The sequence below is a fragment of the Pararge aegeria genome, chromosome 10 (assembly GCF_905163445.1).
Source record: "Pararge aegeria chromosome 10, ilParAegt1.1, whole genome shotgun sequence".
Lineage (NCBI taxonomy): Eukaryota > Metazoa > Arthropoda > Insecta > Lepidoptera > Nymphalidae > Pararge > Pararge aegeria.
The window spans coordinates 3,755,924-3,773,549 of NC_053189.1; the positions used below are offsets into that span (position 1 = coordinate 3,755,924).

Here is a 17,626-nt window from a genome sequence, read left to right on the forward strand (position 1 = left end):
GAAACTTAAAATGTAGGATATAAAAAGCGACCTGATCTCTTCCACGCAACCTTAGCATTAGGTAAACCAAAGATAAACAAGGCGGTAGTGCTATCCCGGACAAGCTCTGACACAAAAAACTATAAAAATGAATAAATAAATATACCTACTATGGTCTATGACAATACACACATCGTCATCTAGCCCCAAAGTAAGCGTAGCTTGGGTATAAAGATGACTGATGAATATTTTTATGAATAACACACAGATAAACACACTGGAAAACATTCATGTTCACAACACAAACATTTTCCAGTTGTGGGAATCGAACCAATGGACTCTGCTTGGACAAGCAAGGTCCTTGCCCACTGCGACATTCGGCGGAAAACGACGAGAACTTCTTTATAAATGCGTCAAATCGCAAAAAATATCTCACAGTATTTTCTCACTAATCTGCTTGCCTTGCGGCCACCCATTTGGAACTCCTGAATGAGACAATGAGAATGCATCCTGGCCGTATTAATAAACCGATATCGAGCTAAGCACAGTTTCTGAGGTATCTGTACAGTGCCTGATTAAGCAAGCGCGGGGCCCGTAAGAAATTCTTTAAAAGAGCCCTTGATCTGCTATTTTGGTTCTTAAGTATATAGTGGTAAAAATACAATTCAAAACTCTACTAGTATAAACGTACCTTAAATACAATACGTATTTGCTATCAAATGCTATTTATATTTATAATGCTATATAGTTTAATCTATTGTGGGGAATTGATAGTTTAGTAAATTATAGGCGAAATAACTATTGCGTGTGCGTGTCCGTCTGTCAGTCAGGCAGAGATGAGCGGTATTAAATATGCGGGGCCCGTAGCATTTGCCACTTGCTACGTGGTTAATCCGGCAATCTGTATATATATGCTCGAGCTTGATAACTCAATTTCGGATTATTATTGCGGATTCTAGCTTGTCGGATACAAAGAAAGTTGTCCTAATCATCACCGCAAAGCGTGGAGAATAACTGCAGAGCTTCTTCTGGGTTGTCTTCTTCAACTTCACCTTCCAACCAAAACGTCTCCATCATGCCCTTGCCCTAGAACCATAGAAAAAATGGGTTTGTTTAAAAATCAATTAGCTGGTAGTTTAAATGCTATAACGTTATGTTTTGAGGCTTTTATCCTATTATTTATGCTATCGGATAACGAAATGTATCTTTACATATTATAAAACACAGTCCCTCGCCGCGTCCGTCGGCCTGTCTGGTCGCGAAAAAAAATTAAAAACAACTGAACGGATTTTCATACGGTTTTCACAAATGAACCGAGTGACTCATCATGCAGTTTTCTGTGAACTGGCTGAAATATCCAAGTCGGTATGACATGTTTGATAAAGATGTGTCATACTGACTTAGAGCTTTTCTCGCGTCCGTCTCGAAAATGATTAATAATACATGAAAATAATGTACTATCTGATTACGGTTATCGTTGTTATCTACAAAAAAGTCCGCGCTATATCTCTAACTGTCAAGGTTAAGTCACAATAACCGCTTTTTTATAATTTATCAATCAAAACACGGGTACAATCGAAATATGGTGACATTCCTATCATGCATCATAAATCCTTATATATTATAATAATAGAGATTGACTACGTACCTGCAATTCCCATCTAAGTTATTCCAATTGTACCAATCGTTTAAAAGTTACGACGGGTATCGAAATACTAAAAGCATGAATAATGCTGCGGGCCGCCAAACCGCGTATAAAATAGTTTGAAAATAAAACTGGATCCGGTAGGTGGCGCTGCAATTAGGTTCTAGGGTTTTCAAGATATTAAAACCAGTAATAACCAATTTGGTGCAAAAGAAGTTGCGCGGGTCAGCAAGTAAGAATAATTTAAATTACCTTAACTTTGATAAGACCTCTTTTGCGAAGCCTGAATTTTCCGGGAGGTAGTTCGGCTTTTGTCTGAGCAGAAATCTGGATGCGACCAGGCTGTAGGAAAAATTATAATTTCTGATTAAATGCTATATATTACGGAAGTCACAACAAAGAACCTACATGCTTGCCAAATGCATGCTATTTACCTAGTACTTAGTGAAAAGTTGCGGGAAATATAATGAAGAAAAAAAAATTGCCCTGCCTTACGATGCTGTTGGCTGTAGGACGCTGGAATACCAGATTAGTTACAACCCTAGAGTTAAAGCAGAACGGTGATACAGGGCTGCATTTTTGCATGCCCTGCCCCAAGTGGTGCTCTGATCAAGTGATGGTTAGTGGAAAACTATTGCCTCTCATCGGCTAACAGCTGACCATCAATTATTTAGTTAAAAAAAAATCCTCTGCTCATTAATGTGCCACAGCTAGGAACAATGTCTTATAAGAGAGGTAATTAGAGAGGTAATAGCTGAGAAAACCATCCAGTGTTGGGCTTGTCAGGTTTAAAACTATAATTATCACATGCAAGTGATAAAAACCGAGACCGACGACTTCTTAGCGTGTTCTCCGAGGCACGCAGGCGGATAAAGCAAAATTCTTAACTGATCTGGTAAAAGTTTAGAAAAAAAAAGACAAACGAAAACCCAGCCGTGAAACCTCGTGAAGTACACAGATCGTGGTTTAAACTGTTAAAAGTTACCTACCTCGCTCGTAGTCTGCATTCGGCTAGCCGTATTGACAGTGTCCCCCACCAAGCAGTAGCGAGGTTGCCGGAAACCCAGCACGGCGGCTTGACAGGGACCCGAGTGAATTCCTATATACCAAAACCATTAAAAATATTCAGTGAATGTAGCGGTCTCCATTTTATCTATAGATGGCGCCACAAGATCCTACATCACGCTATCGAAGTTTTAATAAACCATAATACAGTATAACTTTCAAAGATGAACGGTTGGACCTCTGTCCCCGAGCACAACACCGGCTCAATGAAAGATCTCGCTTTTGCGAAGGTGGAGCACATCACCATATCTCTGAGAGTGAATTCAAACGCTTATTAACCATGATAACCAGTTACTTAGTTGCTTAACCAAATGTGCTTTCCAGAACTCTTACGCGGTAATAGTTATTTTAGAGCTATTAACGGTGAAGTACCTACAACATTTTGGGTAGATACCTTAAAACCTACCTACTCTAAATATAGTGGGAAAAAGTTGCTTAGCAATTGGAATTACCTTGCTTAGACAGTAGGTACCTTCTTATCTATTTTTTTTTTATAAGCGGCCAGCGCCAGCGCCAGCGCCAACTTTCGGGCTAATTTGTAAATCTAAACCATCCAGGGTGCCACCCAAACGTATACCAAAAAATTCATTCAAATCGGTGTGTAGATTGGTGGACTCTAATCGCCTTTGAGAACATTACGGAGAACTCTCACGATGTTATCCTTCACCGTTGAAGCAAGTGACATTTTAATTGCTTTAAACGCACATTATAACATAGTAGGAGGTGCGTGCGGGGTTTAGAAGTCGGCCCGAAAGTGTAGCTGAAGTCTGGACCACTAGACTATCACTGCTTCTTAATCGAAAACATTAACCACAAATTTCTAAGGGATCTAAGCAATTTTTGTTTAATCTACCAAGCTATAATTACATCTATTTTACTAATAGACTTAATTTGTACACGACAAAAAGAAAAAAAATAGACACAACAAGAGGAAACTTAAAAAGTAGGATACGAAAGGCGGCTTTTATCACCTGTCTACCCGCCTGCCTGCCCGCCTATCTATCCACCTGCCTGCCCGCCTGTCTACACGCCTGCCTGCTCGCCTGTCAATCTGCCTGTCTACCCGCCTGCCTGCACGCTTATCTGCCACCTGTCTACCCGCCAAGCTACCCGCCTGCCCGCTTATCTACCTACCTGCCTGCCCGCCTGTCTACACGCCTGCCTAATCGCCTGTCTACCCGCCTGTCTACCCGCCTGCCTGTTCGCCTGTCTACACGCCTGCCTGCCCGAGATAAACGTCGCCATGAGACGAATCTTCATAAAACATCACATTTACTATTTGTATACCACAGTAATGTAATGACCTTACTTTTACTGTTGGGTAAATATGGCTAGGAGAAGTAGCCTACTTGACATTGCTTACACATAGACGAGTTAGTAAACATGGCCAGAAGATTCCTAATGCAACATTTTAATACTTACCAATTGTAAGCTTAGGCAAAGCGTTTGCGACCGCGAGCGCTGCGCTGGCAATCTCCTTGGCGTGGGCGCGTGTCCACTTCGGAGCTCCTGACACTACCATGTACACTGTGCCTACCGTCTCCACCTGCGATAAAAGTACACTCCTATATACATCTCTCGACGGCCGACTAGCGCAGTGGGCAGCGACCCTGTTTCTGTGTCCAAGGCCGTGGGTTCGATTCCCAACTGGAAAATTTTTTTCAGTGTCTGGGTGTTTATTTGTATATTATAAGTAAGTATTTATGTATATTATTTATAAAATATTTATCGGTCATATTAGTACCCATAACACAGGCTACGTCGTTACTTTGGGACTATTTTTTTATTATATATTCCAATAGAATTTGAATCTTTTAAGCAAGAAAAAGGAGTACTTTGGAAGGTTTCGGGACGCGATTCAATGTCAGAATGTCAAATATTTTAGCAAAAACGTTAAGATAATTGACAAAAATTCAAAATTCAATATTCATTTATTCCAAGTAGGCCCAGTTTATAAGCACTTTTAAAAACGTCAAGTCAGTCTATTTGTAATGACTCTACCACCAGTTCGGAAAGCAGATTCCACCGAAAAGAGCCGGCAAGAAACTCAGCAGATTGTTTTTTTTCAATATTATTTTTCAGTTTACAGGGAAAAAATATATATATAATAAATTTCCTAAGTACAAAAGTAAGAATTTCTAATGCTACCCTCCGAGTCCGAGGAAGACGGCAAGCTTAGCAAAAACTAAGTTCACAAAATTAACGTTTAAAAAAAATTAGATTACTAACATAGAACAAATACTTAAATACCCACCTATACCTTTTTTAATGAAGTTATTAGGATACCTTCGATTATTTTTAGGAAGCATTAAATAAGAAGAAGCTGAGAAATTAAAGAAATGGCTGTAGAAAAAAGGCCGCCTTTGCACACCAATGTTTTTATTAATTTATTTTTGTATTTCGTTTGTGTTTTTTATTGATAATTTGTGTACAATAAAGTGTTCATCTTTCTATAAAAGTGCCTGGTATGGGTCAGATGTAATAAAAATAAATATTAATTTCCCAACCCGTTTTACTATTGAACTCTGAAATGACTCCCTGATCCAAACGACTTCTAAAATATGGCCGACCTTATATACGCGATGGCTGTCCAGCAAGCGATCGATTCGGGAATACACGTCGTTCATGTAGCTGACAGTTTGCATCACGTCGGCGCGAGTCGCCGTCTCCATCAGTTGGATACCACAGAACATGACGGTCACGCAATCAAATTTCTAAAAATTTTGTAAAATTGTTAGAATCAGTAGAGTATACTGGCAGAAGGAAGATTTGCCTATCTTCCAGTCTTCCGGGCAGAAATCATCAACGGGTGGCACGAGCTGCCAAGTGTAATAACACTGTTACAAGAGTCATGTAGATAAAGGATCAAATTTTTATAATTAATATACCTGGTAGTGTTACAATTTCTTTAGGTAAAGAAGATTCTAGAATTACATCAAGGTTACGCCGCCGGTTGACCAGCTTTAAGTCGTGATCTGCCAAACTGATAATGTCTGAGACATCACATGAGAAAATTGTATGTTACCAGATAGCTTAATTTTGGTTGTTGTTTAACAATTTTTGCTTTAACTAATTCTCGAATTTTATAGGTATTTGAGTCCATTAGAAAACCTACCTTTTGCCAACATTCTGCTACTGCATTCTTTCCCGTACGCAACTGCGCCGCAATACTCTTTGGTATCATAGAGTATAAAAGCTGATCCCCCTTCTTCTTCCACTCATCTAGAAGTCTGCACGATTTTTCTAAGGAAAGACTCCTAGATTCAGCCCTGTCGAAAAGCAGTTGTAATCTTGAGATGTGCTGCCAGCCTTGAAGTACCAATTCCCTGGAACGTCCATGCCCATTCATATCAGCTAAATAGAGCCCCGCTTGTCGAAGTTCATCGAGGTCGTTGAAGCTGGAAAAGATAAAATGTAAGAAGAACTAAGTTGTGAAGGTTGTTTTTTAAAGAAAAATTGTTATTGTTTACATTATGGCATAGTTTTCCTTGATCGAATACATTCACGGTACTTCACTGTTCATTGTTCAAATTCATATTTGGCAAGCTAATAGTCCAATGGGATATCTCGGCTGAGGTCAGTTAACAGAGTACCTGCAAAGTTGTGTTTTGGTATGATAAAGCGCAGATACCGTAAGGAATAAAAACTGCCATTAACGATTCAATTTCAGACTACTGCAGAAGTAAATGTGTCGGCCAGTATTGCTGTCTTGACTCCGAATAAAATAAATACTGCTATTAATAAGGATTAACTTACACAGGGCTACACAAAAAAGCGAGGGCATCAATCTCCTCTAGGAAGTAGATAGGTCCTTTAAGCAGGATTGCTCTCGCACCTTGGGACCCTCGACGGGACTCGCTTACACTTTTACGGGGCCAACGCATCAGCTCCAACTCAAACACAATTGTCTGCATACACACTACCTGGGAATTTCAAGAAAAAAAATGTTTAATGTATATAAGGGCAGTTAAGAAATTTGCGCTGGACTACTAGATTATTTGTTTAAAGATTCGATGAAGCTTAGCATTCATTACTTGTTTTATAACACCTCAATCTAATTATCCTTGTAGCTACCAACCAGGCTATGAAATAACTTTACGGGTTCCCGGGAGCACCGTTACAAAAGTTAATGTTTGTACAGATAACATTGGTAAGTTAGGTAGAGGTAAAAATCACAACTTCCTAGCTAGCGAGCTAAGTGCTAGTAATTTGAGGGAATGTTGCCCTTACAAGCAACCGCAATTTATAAAGCTATGGGACAGTATGGCTAAAATTTTTGTTATTTTAATATTGTTGACGTTCATGTTCCAGAATTATAGTTCTCATTAAGGTACGCTAAGATATGCCACATGGGGATGTATTTTTAAAATAATACAACTTTAAGCGATGGTGGTAACCACTGTAAATTACTAAACTAACTAATAAACATAACCGTTCGTAATACTTTTACCAAGAGACTAGGACACATACTATATGTTAATTACCTTATCCCAAGTAAAAGAAACTTTAGGTTTCCTCAATCGTAGAATCTCGTTGACGGACGATTTTTCAATCTTGCTTAAAGGGCCACCCCAAGCTTGAATTAGCTAAGAAATATACATAAAAATTAAATATTTTGACAGACCTAAGTCTCGTCTAAGTCTATGTGAATCACATAGCTTTTGCATTATTAAAAGTACTAAATAAGTATCATTCCTCTTACGAAGACGGTTTGGAGACCTCCCTGTCCTCGATGACCTTGTAGGGTGTAGTGAACTGATCTTAAGCTTCAGCCGACTATCCCACCAGAGTCCGCAGCTGATGCCCTATCAGCAGCGATATATCAAGCAATTCCAAATCCACGCCTTCAACTAGTATGGTAGATATAACAGATTAACTTATGGCAGCAGTGATAGCCTATTGGTTACGGCCTCCCTTACGGCGGACTCGAGTTCGGTCCTCGGCGCGTACCTCTAAATTTTCGGAGTTATGTGCGTTTTTAATTCAAGCAATTAAAATATTACTTGCTTGAACGGTGAAGGGAAACATCTTCAGGAAACCTGCCTTGGAGTTCTATATAACGTTCTCAAAAGCGGGGGACCAATCCGCACTGGGCCAGCGTAAGATACGCTGATTGAATCCTTATCATTCTGAGAGGAGGAGGGCCCTGTTGCAATCCGGTAACGATAAGGGTGTGGATTTAACTTCCCGTACTAGATTTAGTATGCTTCCATCATCATTAACCTAACGATTAAATAATATAGCAGAAAGAAAGAAAGAAACGAAATATCACAACAACAAAAGACCTCCCAGGTTATCCTTATTATTTATTTATTTAAGTTTAATTAATAATGTTCCAGAAATTGTGATAAAAACATGGATAGTATTTGAGGTAAAACAAATTTAAGAGATCTTGATCTGAGAGAGTGGTCAGTTGTTTTCTTAATTTGATAATATTTATTTTTTAATTAAATGATGTATAAACAAAACAGCAACCTTATATGATACTGATATCAAACCTTTTTTTTGTGTTCCGCTAAATATGCCGGTGTGTGTATAAACAATCTCGTAAGATTTAGCTAGCAAATGCAAAAGAATTGTTCGTTATGACATGGCATTACAAATCTTCCAATTTCTTTGCTTTTCTCCCCTTTTTTTCTAAATATAAACCTTCGTCATGAAACACTGTCCAGTGCACAAAACTGCATTAAAATATGTTGTGTAGTTTGAAAGGTACAGACAGCGAGGGTGACTTCACTTGACTTGATCTCACTGATCTCACTCTTCGAACCACCCCAAGTTTTAAATTTCTAACTTAACCTTACCTTTTCGCCTGCCATTAGAATTCTCATTCTCCTGTCAAGTAAAACTCCGAACGGGAACAGTTGCACGAGAAGCGAAGTTGGCACTGGTGGCAAGAGGCACGGCAATGATTTACGAGCCATTAGTGATTGAACCTGGAGATAGATTGATCGGTGAGTATTTCTTTATTTATAGCTTAACAAGTTGTTTGCTGTTTTGCTATTGCCCGCGACTTCCTCTGCAAGGAAATTTTGGTCTGTCCTGAAATTCAAAAATATCCCGGGACCGCATACGCGTTTCTCCACCACAACCTTAAAATAAGTCTCAAGAGGTATACGTTATCAGACAGAAATACATCCTTAGTCCAGTCATTTAAGCTTAAATTAAGTAAGAATCTTTGAATTCGAGATACCCTGCTGTAAGTCTGTAAATACTTTTATATTGACACCCTAAAAGTTGTCTCAAAACCTACATATGGTAGGGTGTAAGCAACTATTAAATTTCAAGGTCAAAGGTCTTTTTTTTAAATATCTAATTTCCTAATTTTTTAATTTAAAAATTTTTAAAATTGCTAAAAACCCATTTTAGCAATTTGTATTTATTATCAATATTGTAGAAAACAAAATTCTTTACATAGGAAATGGGATATTTCCAAAAATCTCTATCTCGAATTCCGAGGTGAACTAACTATAATGACTGGACTACCTCTAGTTTACACTATTAGTTACATATGATTTATTAAAGCGAATTAAAAAAAATACTTTTATAAGTTTCTTATCTGTGATATATCTGAAACATATAATAAGCACTAGGTCACGTGTGTCTGATATATATGTTACTAATAAAGTAGTTAAGTGTGCTTGCTGTGTGGCCTTTTAACATTATTGATCATAACGACTCTAGAACCTTCTTGACGACATCGATAAATTTAACAATGCAGTTGAGGCACGGGTTTGTTTAATAGTTAAACCTAATATGAACAACAATAATTCATTTATAAGTACGCAGTAATATTATAAGTCTATGTTTATAAGCATCTCGTTACGGTTTATAATTGTGTTATTCTTAACCACTTTATTGTGGTAGGAGGCTTCGGTCGTGGCTAGTTATCACCCTACCGACAAAGACGTGCTAAGCGATAAAGCGTTCTGCACGGCTAGCATCGGCAGGAGACAACTTTCTCCCAGGGGAAAGGATATAAACTCTCTGAGCATTGGCGCACAAGTGGAAATAATATTCAAATAATATATGTGTAATAATAAACGGGGGTAAACTTCTCCTATTCCATGTTCCCGTGCTTTAGCAGGTGAACACGTTAATTATATTACCCATCAGGGGATATAATTTTTGTCTACTGTCTGTGCTAGGCCTGCTGTACGATGTCGTGTAGAAAACAAATAAAACTTTTCTTTTGCAACCCAACTTAATTAACTTTACTTACAATATTAATATCATAGAATGTAGATATCTCAAGCCATTGTTCTTTATTTTAAGATATTTATGAAACAGATAACACAAAATTCGTGGCGATGAGAATTATTTATGACGCGAAATTGGTACGAAAATTAATATTTTATCTTATCTATTTAAGTTATTTTTTATGACCAAGCGATATTTTCGCTTTACTAATGTAAGTTTCATGCATAACTCTAAACCTATTTGGTCAGTTTTGGATGAAACTTGAGTAATATTGTGTGTTCGTCAGTCCGAATTACTTCATTCTATAAATTTTGAATGAAGGAACTTATTTCCATCAAATCAGCTCAAAATTTAATTTTTGATTTAATTATATACTAAATATGGGAGCCCTCTTATACAACGTGTAAATGAAAATAAGTGGTCTAGTCTAGGTCTTTTTGTGATAGGTAGCTCTATCACAAAAAGATCTTACATTATTAAATTTATGGAATAGTAATTGTTTAACTTCGAGAATTTAGCAGTAGCTTAGTTATGACAGGATGAACCTACCATGGGTTTCCTTTTGGGCTTTAAGAGAACAATTTCTATTCCGTACTTACGTAATCGCTATTGTCAAATTCGAGCCTCAACACTGCGACGTAGTAAGCACCCTCCATGCTCTCCTTGACTATGGTTACTTTGAGCTTTAACGAGAAGATATCTTCCGCTATCTCGTATAACTGACCTGAGGATAATTAAATTTTGAAATTTATAATGATACCCTAAATCTTCATCATATCAACCGATATTGTCCAGTGCTAGACATAGGCTTGGCCGCTTGCGTCCAGCGGCTCGCACCTCGTTGACGTCTGCCCACCTCGTTGGGGGTCGACCATAACTGCGCTTTCAAGTGTGGGGCCATACCAGCACTTTGGCATCCCAACGTCCAACGTTCTTTGAGCTATGTGCCCGTAAAATTAATGTTACAGTAATTTCGGATTGAAAGTAAATTAATAAACTTTTGGATAGTAGCAGGCGTTACTTTGCTTTATTCCATGATATATTATGAAAATTAAACTTAATTTGCTATACTACGCGAAAAGCAGGGGAATCTGTATGGTGTAATTTATAATTTCTTTAATCTTTATAATCCACACCAAACAGATATTCGGCAGTGTACCCTCTACGCATGTTTCGCTCCGAAACCGGAGCATCCTCAGGAGTTTTATTTATACTCTTTATTTGCACACAAATAAAAATACAGAAGAAGAATAAAAAAAACAGACGGAAGTATACAAAAGGCGGCCTTATCGCTTCGTAGCGATGTTGACTTTACAACGCATAGTCAATATCTCCTCTTTTCAACTTGGTTTACATTATTGCCATTTTCTTAAGGCACTCTTAAATTTATGAACATAAATTATGGCCGATGCTACCTATCTTAATTTTCTATTCGTGAAGAAATTATTTAAATCGGTCCAGTACAAAACAAACAAAAAAAATATTCATATTCGATCATGAACGACCTACCCGCAACGTTGATACAAAAAGTAAATATTAAAAACATTAAGCGTAAGCTGATCTAATATAGTTTATACTTATTCATCTACTTACTACTATTAAAGATTAAAATGTACACGCCTACCTATCGTGGTTCTGCGATGTAGCAGTATGTTTTCCCCACAGCTGGTTTTTATTCATCTAATTAAACACCTAAGGCAATCGTTGCAGATAGGCACCGAGGACAAACCTCTGCGGTTTTTCGGTGCTTTTATACTAACGATTTTGATGTGATTGTTTTATTTGAATGAATGAATGAATGAATGAATACACTGTTATTGTACACCACAGAGAAAATTTACAGAGATACAAATACAACAGCACAATAAGGTAGAACGTACAATTTGGCGCCCTTATCGCTAAATAGCGATCTCTTCCAGGCAACCAAAAGCATACAAGAAAATGTTATAAGAAATAAGTAGGTGGTACAACAAACATCATTAAATATTAGGATTTAAAACTAAATTAACATAAAAAAAACATAAAACATAGTATATACTAAACATAACATATTAAAGATATGTACAAAAATATAAAATATATTCCATACATATATACAAACATATAAACATACAAATACGCTACTATAAATACTTAATTAAAAAATAAATAAAAAATACAACAAAAGAACCCTCAAAAATATGTAGAAAACGAAATAAACAAAAAAGAATACAGTGATCATTCCCATCAATGCCCGGCCGATACAGACAAGTAGTGATCCTTCACTTGTTTCTTAAAAATGCCGATCGTTTGCGCCTCACGAATCTCTAACGGCAGGCTTTATTTGCTAATGAATTAAAAAAAAAATCTAAAATATAAGTATAGATTACAAATCTTACCCATCAGATAGTGAGTGAAGCCAGTCCTCCCACTGCTGTACACAAGCTCTGCGCCGTGTATGTGCGCGCGAGTCAACTGCATGCTCGGTGAACGCATATGTGGGAACGTATAAATCATACGCTGGTGAATACTGTCCACTGATTGCAGGAATGTGCAGAAATATCTGCCTGTAGCGCGAATCATTTTATCGTAGCTGATAAAAAAACAACAGAACTCAAAACAAAAAAATTAGGACAATAACCCTGAGAATAAGTGAAAAAAAAGAATTTTGCTGAATTTAGAAGAAAGAAAATATCTGTTGTGGCGATAAAAGCCATAAGCCAGGTGATAGCCCAGTGGGTAGGACTTCGACTTCACTTTCGAGAGGCCGAGTTCGAATCTCTAACTTTGCGTTTGTAATGAGCGTTTTAAGCAATTAAAATATCACTTGCTTCAACGGTGAAGAAAAACATCGCGAGGAAACCTGCATGCTTGAGTTCCCCATAATGTTCTTAAAGGTGTGTGGAGTCCACCAATCCGCACTGGGTCAGCCGCAATGGGTCAGCGTGGTGTACCTTAATCCCTTCTCAATGTGAGAGCAGACCCGTGCCCTGTAGTGGACCGATAATGGGTTGATATGATGATGATGATGATGATTATGATGCCATGGATTACGCCTACGTGGCAGTTTTCTTCATCATCACTAGTCTATAACAGACCACTGCTGCACTAAAGGTCTCAACGGTAGAGTTTGCCCATATTTATCACGTTGGACAGACGGGTTGGTATTCGCAGTAGATGGCACAGAGGACGCTGCTGCCCAGTCTCCGTTAGTGACCTTGAACGGCACTCGCAGGAATAGGAGGGGTGGTACTGCATTCTGATCTGCCGCCACCACACGATTATTGTTACATTCCTTAGTTATTAAAATATTGTGCACATATAAAACTAGTAGTAAGCATTCCAGTGTTTTTAAGAGAAGTCAAGGTTAACATACCCATAATTAGAAAAGAATTTGACAAAACACCTCCCAAAAAAATGCATGACCCTATCGGGCGAACAAAACTTCTCTTTCAATGAATTTAATTTTTCTGTACTCATATTATAACTGTTTAATCTGGGCCGGACATTACCGGATCCACGACGTTTGTATATGTCTAGGGCAACTGTGCAACTTGTCTTTCTTGGAGTGGGCTTTAAAGAACTCCTTCTTGGGGTCTCGGGAATAACCGTACTACTGGAACCTTTAGATTCTTTACTACATTCAGGATCTTTTTCACATTCAGGTGCTTTACCACATTTAGGCTCTTTTGCACATTCAGGTGCCTTAGCACATTTAGGTTCTTTTGCGGTTTCTGGTTCTGTAGCACTTTCCACGTTATCAGTTTCTGGTATGAGTTCATCCGCAGACATTTTTCTATCTTTTATACGTTCCAAATGGCCGCCCAAACTTCTTCTATCCCTAGGGCATGTTGCAGTCAGTTCATCTTCCTTAATCTTTTCAGCAGGAATAGCGCTGTGTGTGCTTCTGATTTCTTCCGAGGAGGTGTAAGCTTCAAATTGTTTCATAGTTACTGCTGCTAAAGCGTTAGTGGATGTAAATGGGCATTTGTAATTCTGGCCTCTATTATCGCCGTGGACTGAAGAACTCCGCCAATTTGATTTGGACTTGGTAGAATTTTTTTTCTGCAAGGGACTGCTTGGTATAGAGACAGTTGAATTGTTTGAATCCATATTTAATAATCTGGTCAGTGCGGATGCCAGTCGGAACATTAGAGTATCTGGATATTGCTAAAACCAATTAAAATTTAATAAATAATACAAATTCTTCGTTCTGGGAACACTTCTCAAAAAATATTTAGCTTACAGAAACTTTTTTAGTCACAGTGTTATTTCTCTTGAACAAAATAAGTTTTGTTGTAAAATAACATCGGTCATACAAACTAGCAAACATTATACGATCAGATAAAATGAAAGCTTTAATCAGATAAATTGCTTGATCTAGTTTAAGCAACTCCAAGTCTGTGGAGTTTTACTATTAAATTTGACTCTATTTTACTAAAAAATAGTTTTTTTAAATAAATAAAGTAGGTGCCGGTTTCGATCCCCGGCAAGGGGAATTGGGATCTGGTCCTGTGCGAGGTTTCTAGGCGGCCGCGGGTACCCTAACGGCAAAGATGTGTCACCACACGATTTAGCGTTCCGGAAAGATGTCGCGTAGAAACCGAGGTGTATGTCTTATAACTGACATACCCCTCTCAGGTTAGCCCGCTATCATCTCAGGCTGCATCATCATTTACCATCAGGTTAGTTTGCAATCTAGTCTGGTAGTCTGTTTAACTTGTAGGGAAATACAAAAGAAAATATTGAACATTAACCTGTCTCGTCATAAAGACGGTGTTTCTGGCGCCAGCTTCTCGCTCTATAGTGTCCCATATTTCTTGTCCGCATTCCTCCTGAAAAAAAAATTCATTATCAATATCCACAGCTAATAATGTCCCACTGTTGGGCAAAGGATAACCATCACACAGGAGAAAGGTTCTTAGGGCATAATCTCACCACGCTGCTCCAAAGCTGATTGGCGGGCTTTATACAACGTGTATCAGAACTACGAAATAATATTGAAGGATGTTCCTTATTTCATTAGGAATAACCCTATAAAAATCAAAAGAATCAAAAGAAGCATATTTATTTTCTTTACAAACGAATTCAAAACATTCGAAGTGTTTACTTATGACAAACCTATTGAAGATATTTACCGATACGCGCATAGTACGACTACGAGACGCGTATGTAATAGTGTCAGGAGTCACATGATTTTAATTTTTCATGTGATGTTAGGGCTGCATCTGTTTTCTTTCAGTAAAAACAATGGCAGTGGTTTACTCAAAAACTATGAGGATTTTGGTTTTACACATAAGTCTTAGAGACGGTACATGATGTACCTCTAAAGTATCCTCTGATGTATCCGCCGAGAACCTAACTCCGGGCTGATTATTAAAAAAGACAAAGATGATAGTTTAATGCAAAATATTTGTTTCTTTTACTATAATTTAGTTTTTATACATTGAAAACAAATCCGATTTTAGGCAGAATTTTTTTTTAAGTTTTAATAACTATGGTTAAATTTAAGTAAGAAACTTATAATAAATCGTGATGGTTAGGTAAATATATCCACAAACGGTAGCTGCCATAAGAATTACGATGTCCATAAATTTGTGTTTTATAAAGAGCTCTTAGGTACATCGTTATAAGATAAAAGTTTATTTAAGAGCATCATCCATCAATTCTTACCATATGCAACCGACACTTATCGAAAAATGATCGGAGAAATATCACACTCTACCTTCGTTTACATTGTAAACAAAGCCTATACAAACTATATATTCTACGAAACGAAGTAGAATTTGTGCAATAAACTATCGTCAAGTAAAAGCAATTAGTTTGCGTTAACTTCAGGGTACAGTAATTAAAAGTTTTTGTATGTTCTAATAGATTCTAGGTTCGCAAATTGCTAGGTATATAATAATAATTAATAAAAGATATATATTTCCTACCGGATAGTGATAAATATAATAAATATAATTGTGGATTTTCATAGGTGGTCCTAGAAGGTTAATATAGGGGTAGGCCCATCACGTTTCTTTGATGTTTGATGGGCTTAGGACCTGATTCGACTTCCGTCTGATGACCTAACATGCTAACCGAGACACGAACGAATGATGAAGGACAATGTAAGTCGACCAGCTATCGTTTTGGCTCGAAGAGCATGTTAAGCCATCGTGCTCCGTGTAGGTTTGGATCAGAGTGGCAAAGCTCCAATTCTCTCGGTTATACGAGAGAGTCTATTGGGGCGGTCAGCCATTGGTGGGCTTGGGAGGGTGAATTTAGGCCACATCTTCATCATCATCATCTTGATATTGATCAAAAAATAACAATAAGCGGTTCTATTCGATGATAACCTCGACGACCTCGCCTCGACTTCGACGACGCAGCGGTGAGCGCAAGATCCCGGGTTTAATACGCGGCACGGGAAATTCGGGAGTTAATAATAATTTCTGATTTTTTTCTGTTCTGTCCAGGTCGGAGGCTTCGGCCGTGGTGAGGTACCACCCTAACGGCAAAGATGTGTCACCAAACAATTCAGCAACACTTTAGGGCTAACAGCTAACATCTTACACTATTATCACTTACAACAAGGGAAGATTTCATTAAATGGCTAACTTATAGTAGAATAAAGAAAAACAACTTCATCTACGATAGGTAACATGAATCATGTTGTTCCAAAAAATATAAAATCTTACCGTAATGAAAAATTTGACACTTTCTAATAACATGCCGTACATTTTGCCCGCTCAATTTTCGTTCACTCCACGTAAAAACAACGTCACAACTAGAATGAAAGTAAGCTGTTAAAAATAGTACCTAAACCCGTAGGTTTCCAATTTCAATTTCACTTGGTTTAAGTTTTTTTTTATGATTCGCTTCAAAAGCGGCACTTTAGATATTTAAAAACAAAATCCGTATTAATATTAAACTGAAATAAATGGCATTAAAAATAAAATGAAATTTAGTTCAGAGTCGTTGGATTTGTTTACGGATTTTTTTAATTTGGGTGCCTATTTTCTATTTTTTTTAGCAAAGCAAAAAATATTTTACTTCATTGATTTACTATATTTTTTTAATCTTATCTTAAATTATTTATAATTAATACTCTTCGTTTTCTAAAATTTTTCAGTAAACGAATGTTCTGTTTCTTTTTAAATTTATTCAAAACATTACTTATTATATACACTGTTCTTGCTGAGGTATGAATGATATGAAGATTGTATCGTAGCCCTAAGGACCACTTTCACGTAAGGCTTTCGCGCAAGTACTGACGCCTGATACTAACTGCGGGTAAGGGGTGTTCTATCGTAACTTGTTTATATTCCGCTGGTGAAGCCTATTGTATTCCTTTTTGAACGTGTAATAGCCAGTTGCTTTACAACATACGCAGTGTAGGAATCTATAAACCATTTTAGAGATCCTTATTGCAAGTTTATTTCAAGCCAACAAAATGGGTCCAGTGGACTTATTGCCGCCGCTTAAGCCTTTAAAGCAGTATTATAATTAACTAGCTTTTGTCCGCGTTCTTTGTCCACGTTTATAAATAAATAAATATACTACGACGATACACACATCGCCATCTAACCCCAAAGTTAGCGTAGCTTGTTTTATGGGTACTAAGTTGACAGATGAATATTTATATGAATAATATACATAAATACTTTAAATAAAGACCCAGACACTGAAAGACATTCGTGTTCATCACACAAACATTTTATAGTTATGGGAATCGAACCCACAGTCTTGGACTCAGAAACAGGGTCGCTACCC

At 37.5% G+C, this 17,626-nt stretch overlaps 1 protein-coding gene across 1 annotated transcript; it reads right to left on the reverse strand.

Annotated features, from left to right (window-relative positions):
* Nucleotides 1–409: 409 nt before the first annotated feature.
* On the reverse strand, nt 410–17,103 carry LOC120627162 (soluble guanylate cyclase 89Db-like). Its single transcript, XM_039895037.1, has 15 exons — nt 17,030–17,103; nt 16,552–16,640; nt 14,626–14,703; nt 13,245–14,038; nt 12,268–12,461; nt 10,489–10,613; nt 8,494–8,625; nt 7,174–7,275; nt 6,446–6,612; nt 5,805–6,087; nt 5,260–5,403; nt 4,112–4,235; nt 2,614–2,723; nt 1,877–1,966; nt 410–1,065 (listed from the first exon to the last, which is right to left on the reverse strand). The coding sequence occupies exons 2-15, from the start codon at nt 16,591–16,593 to the stop codon at nt 964–966; spliced, it is 2,487 nt and encodes an 828-aa protein (XP_039750971.1). The 5' UTR covers nt 16,594–16,640; nt 17,030–17,103; the 3' UTR covers nt 410–963.
* Nucleotides 17,104–17,626: the final 523 nt, after the last annotated feature.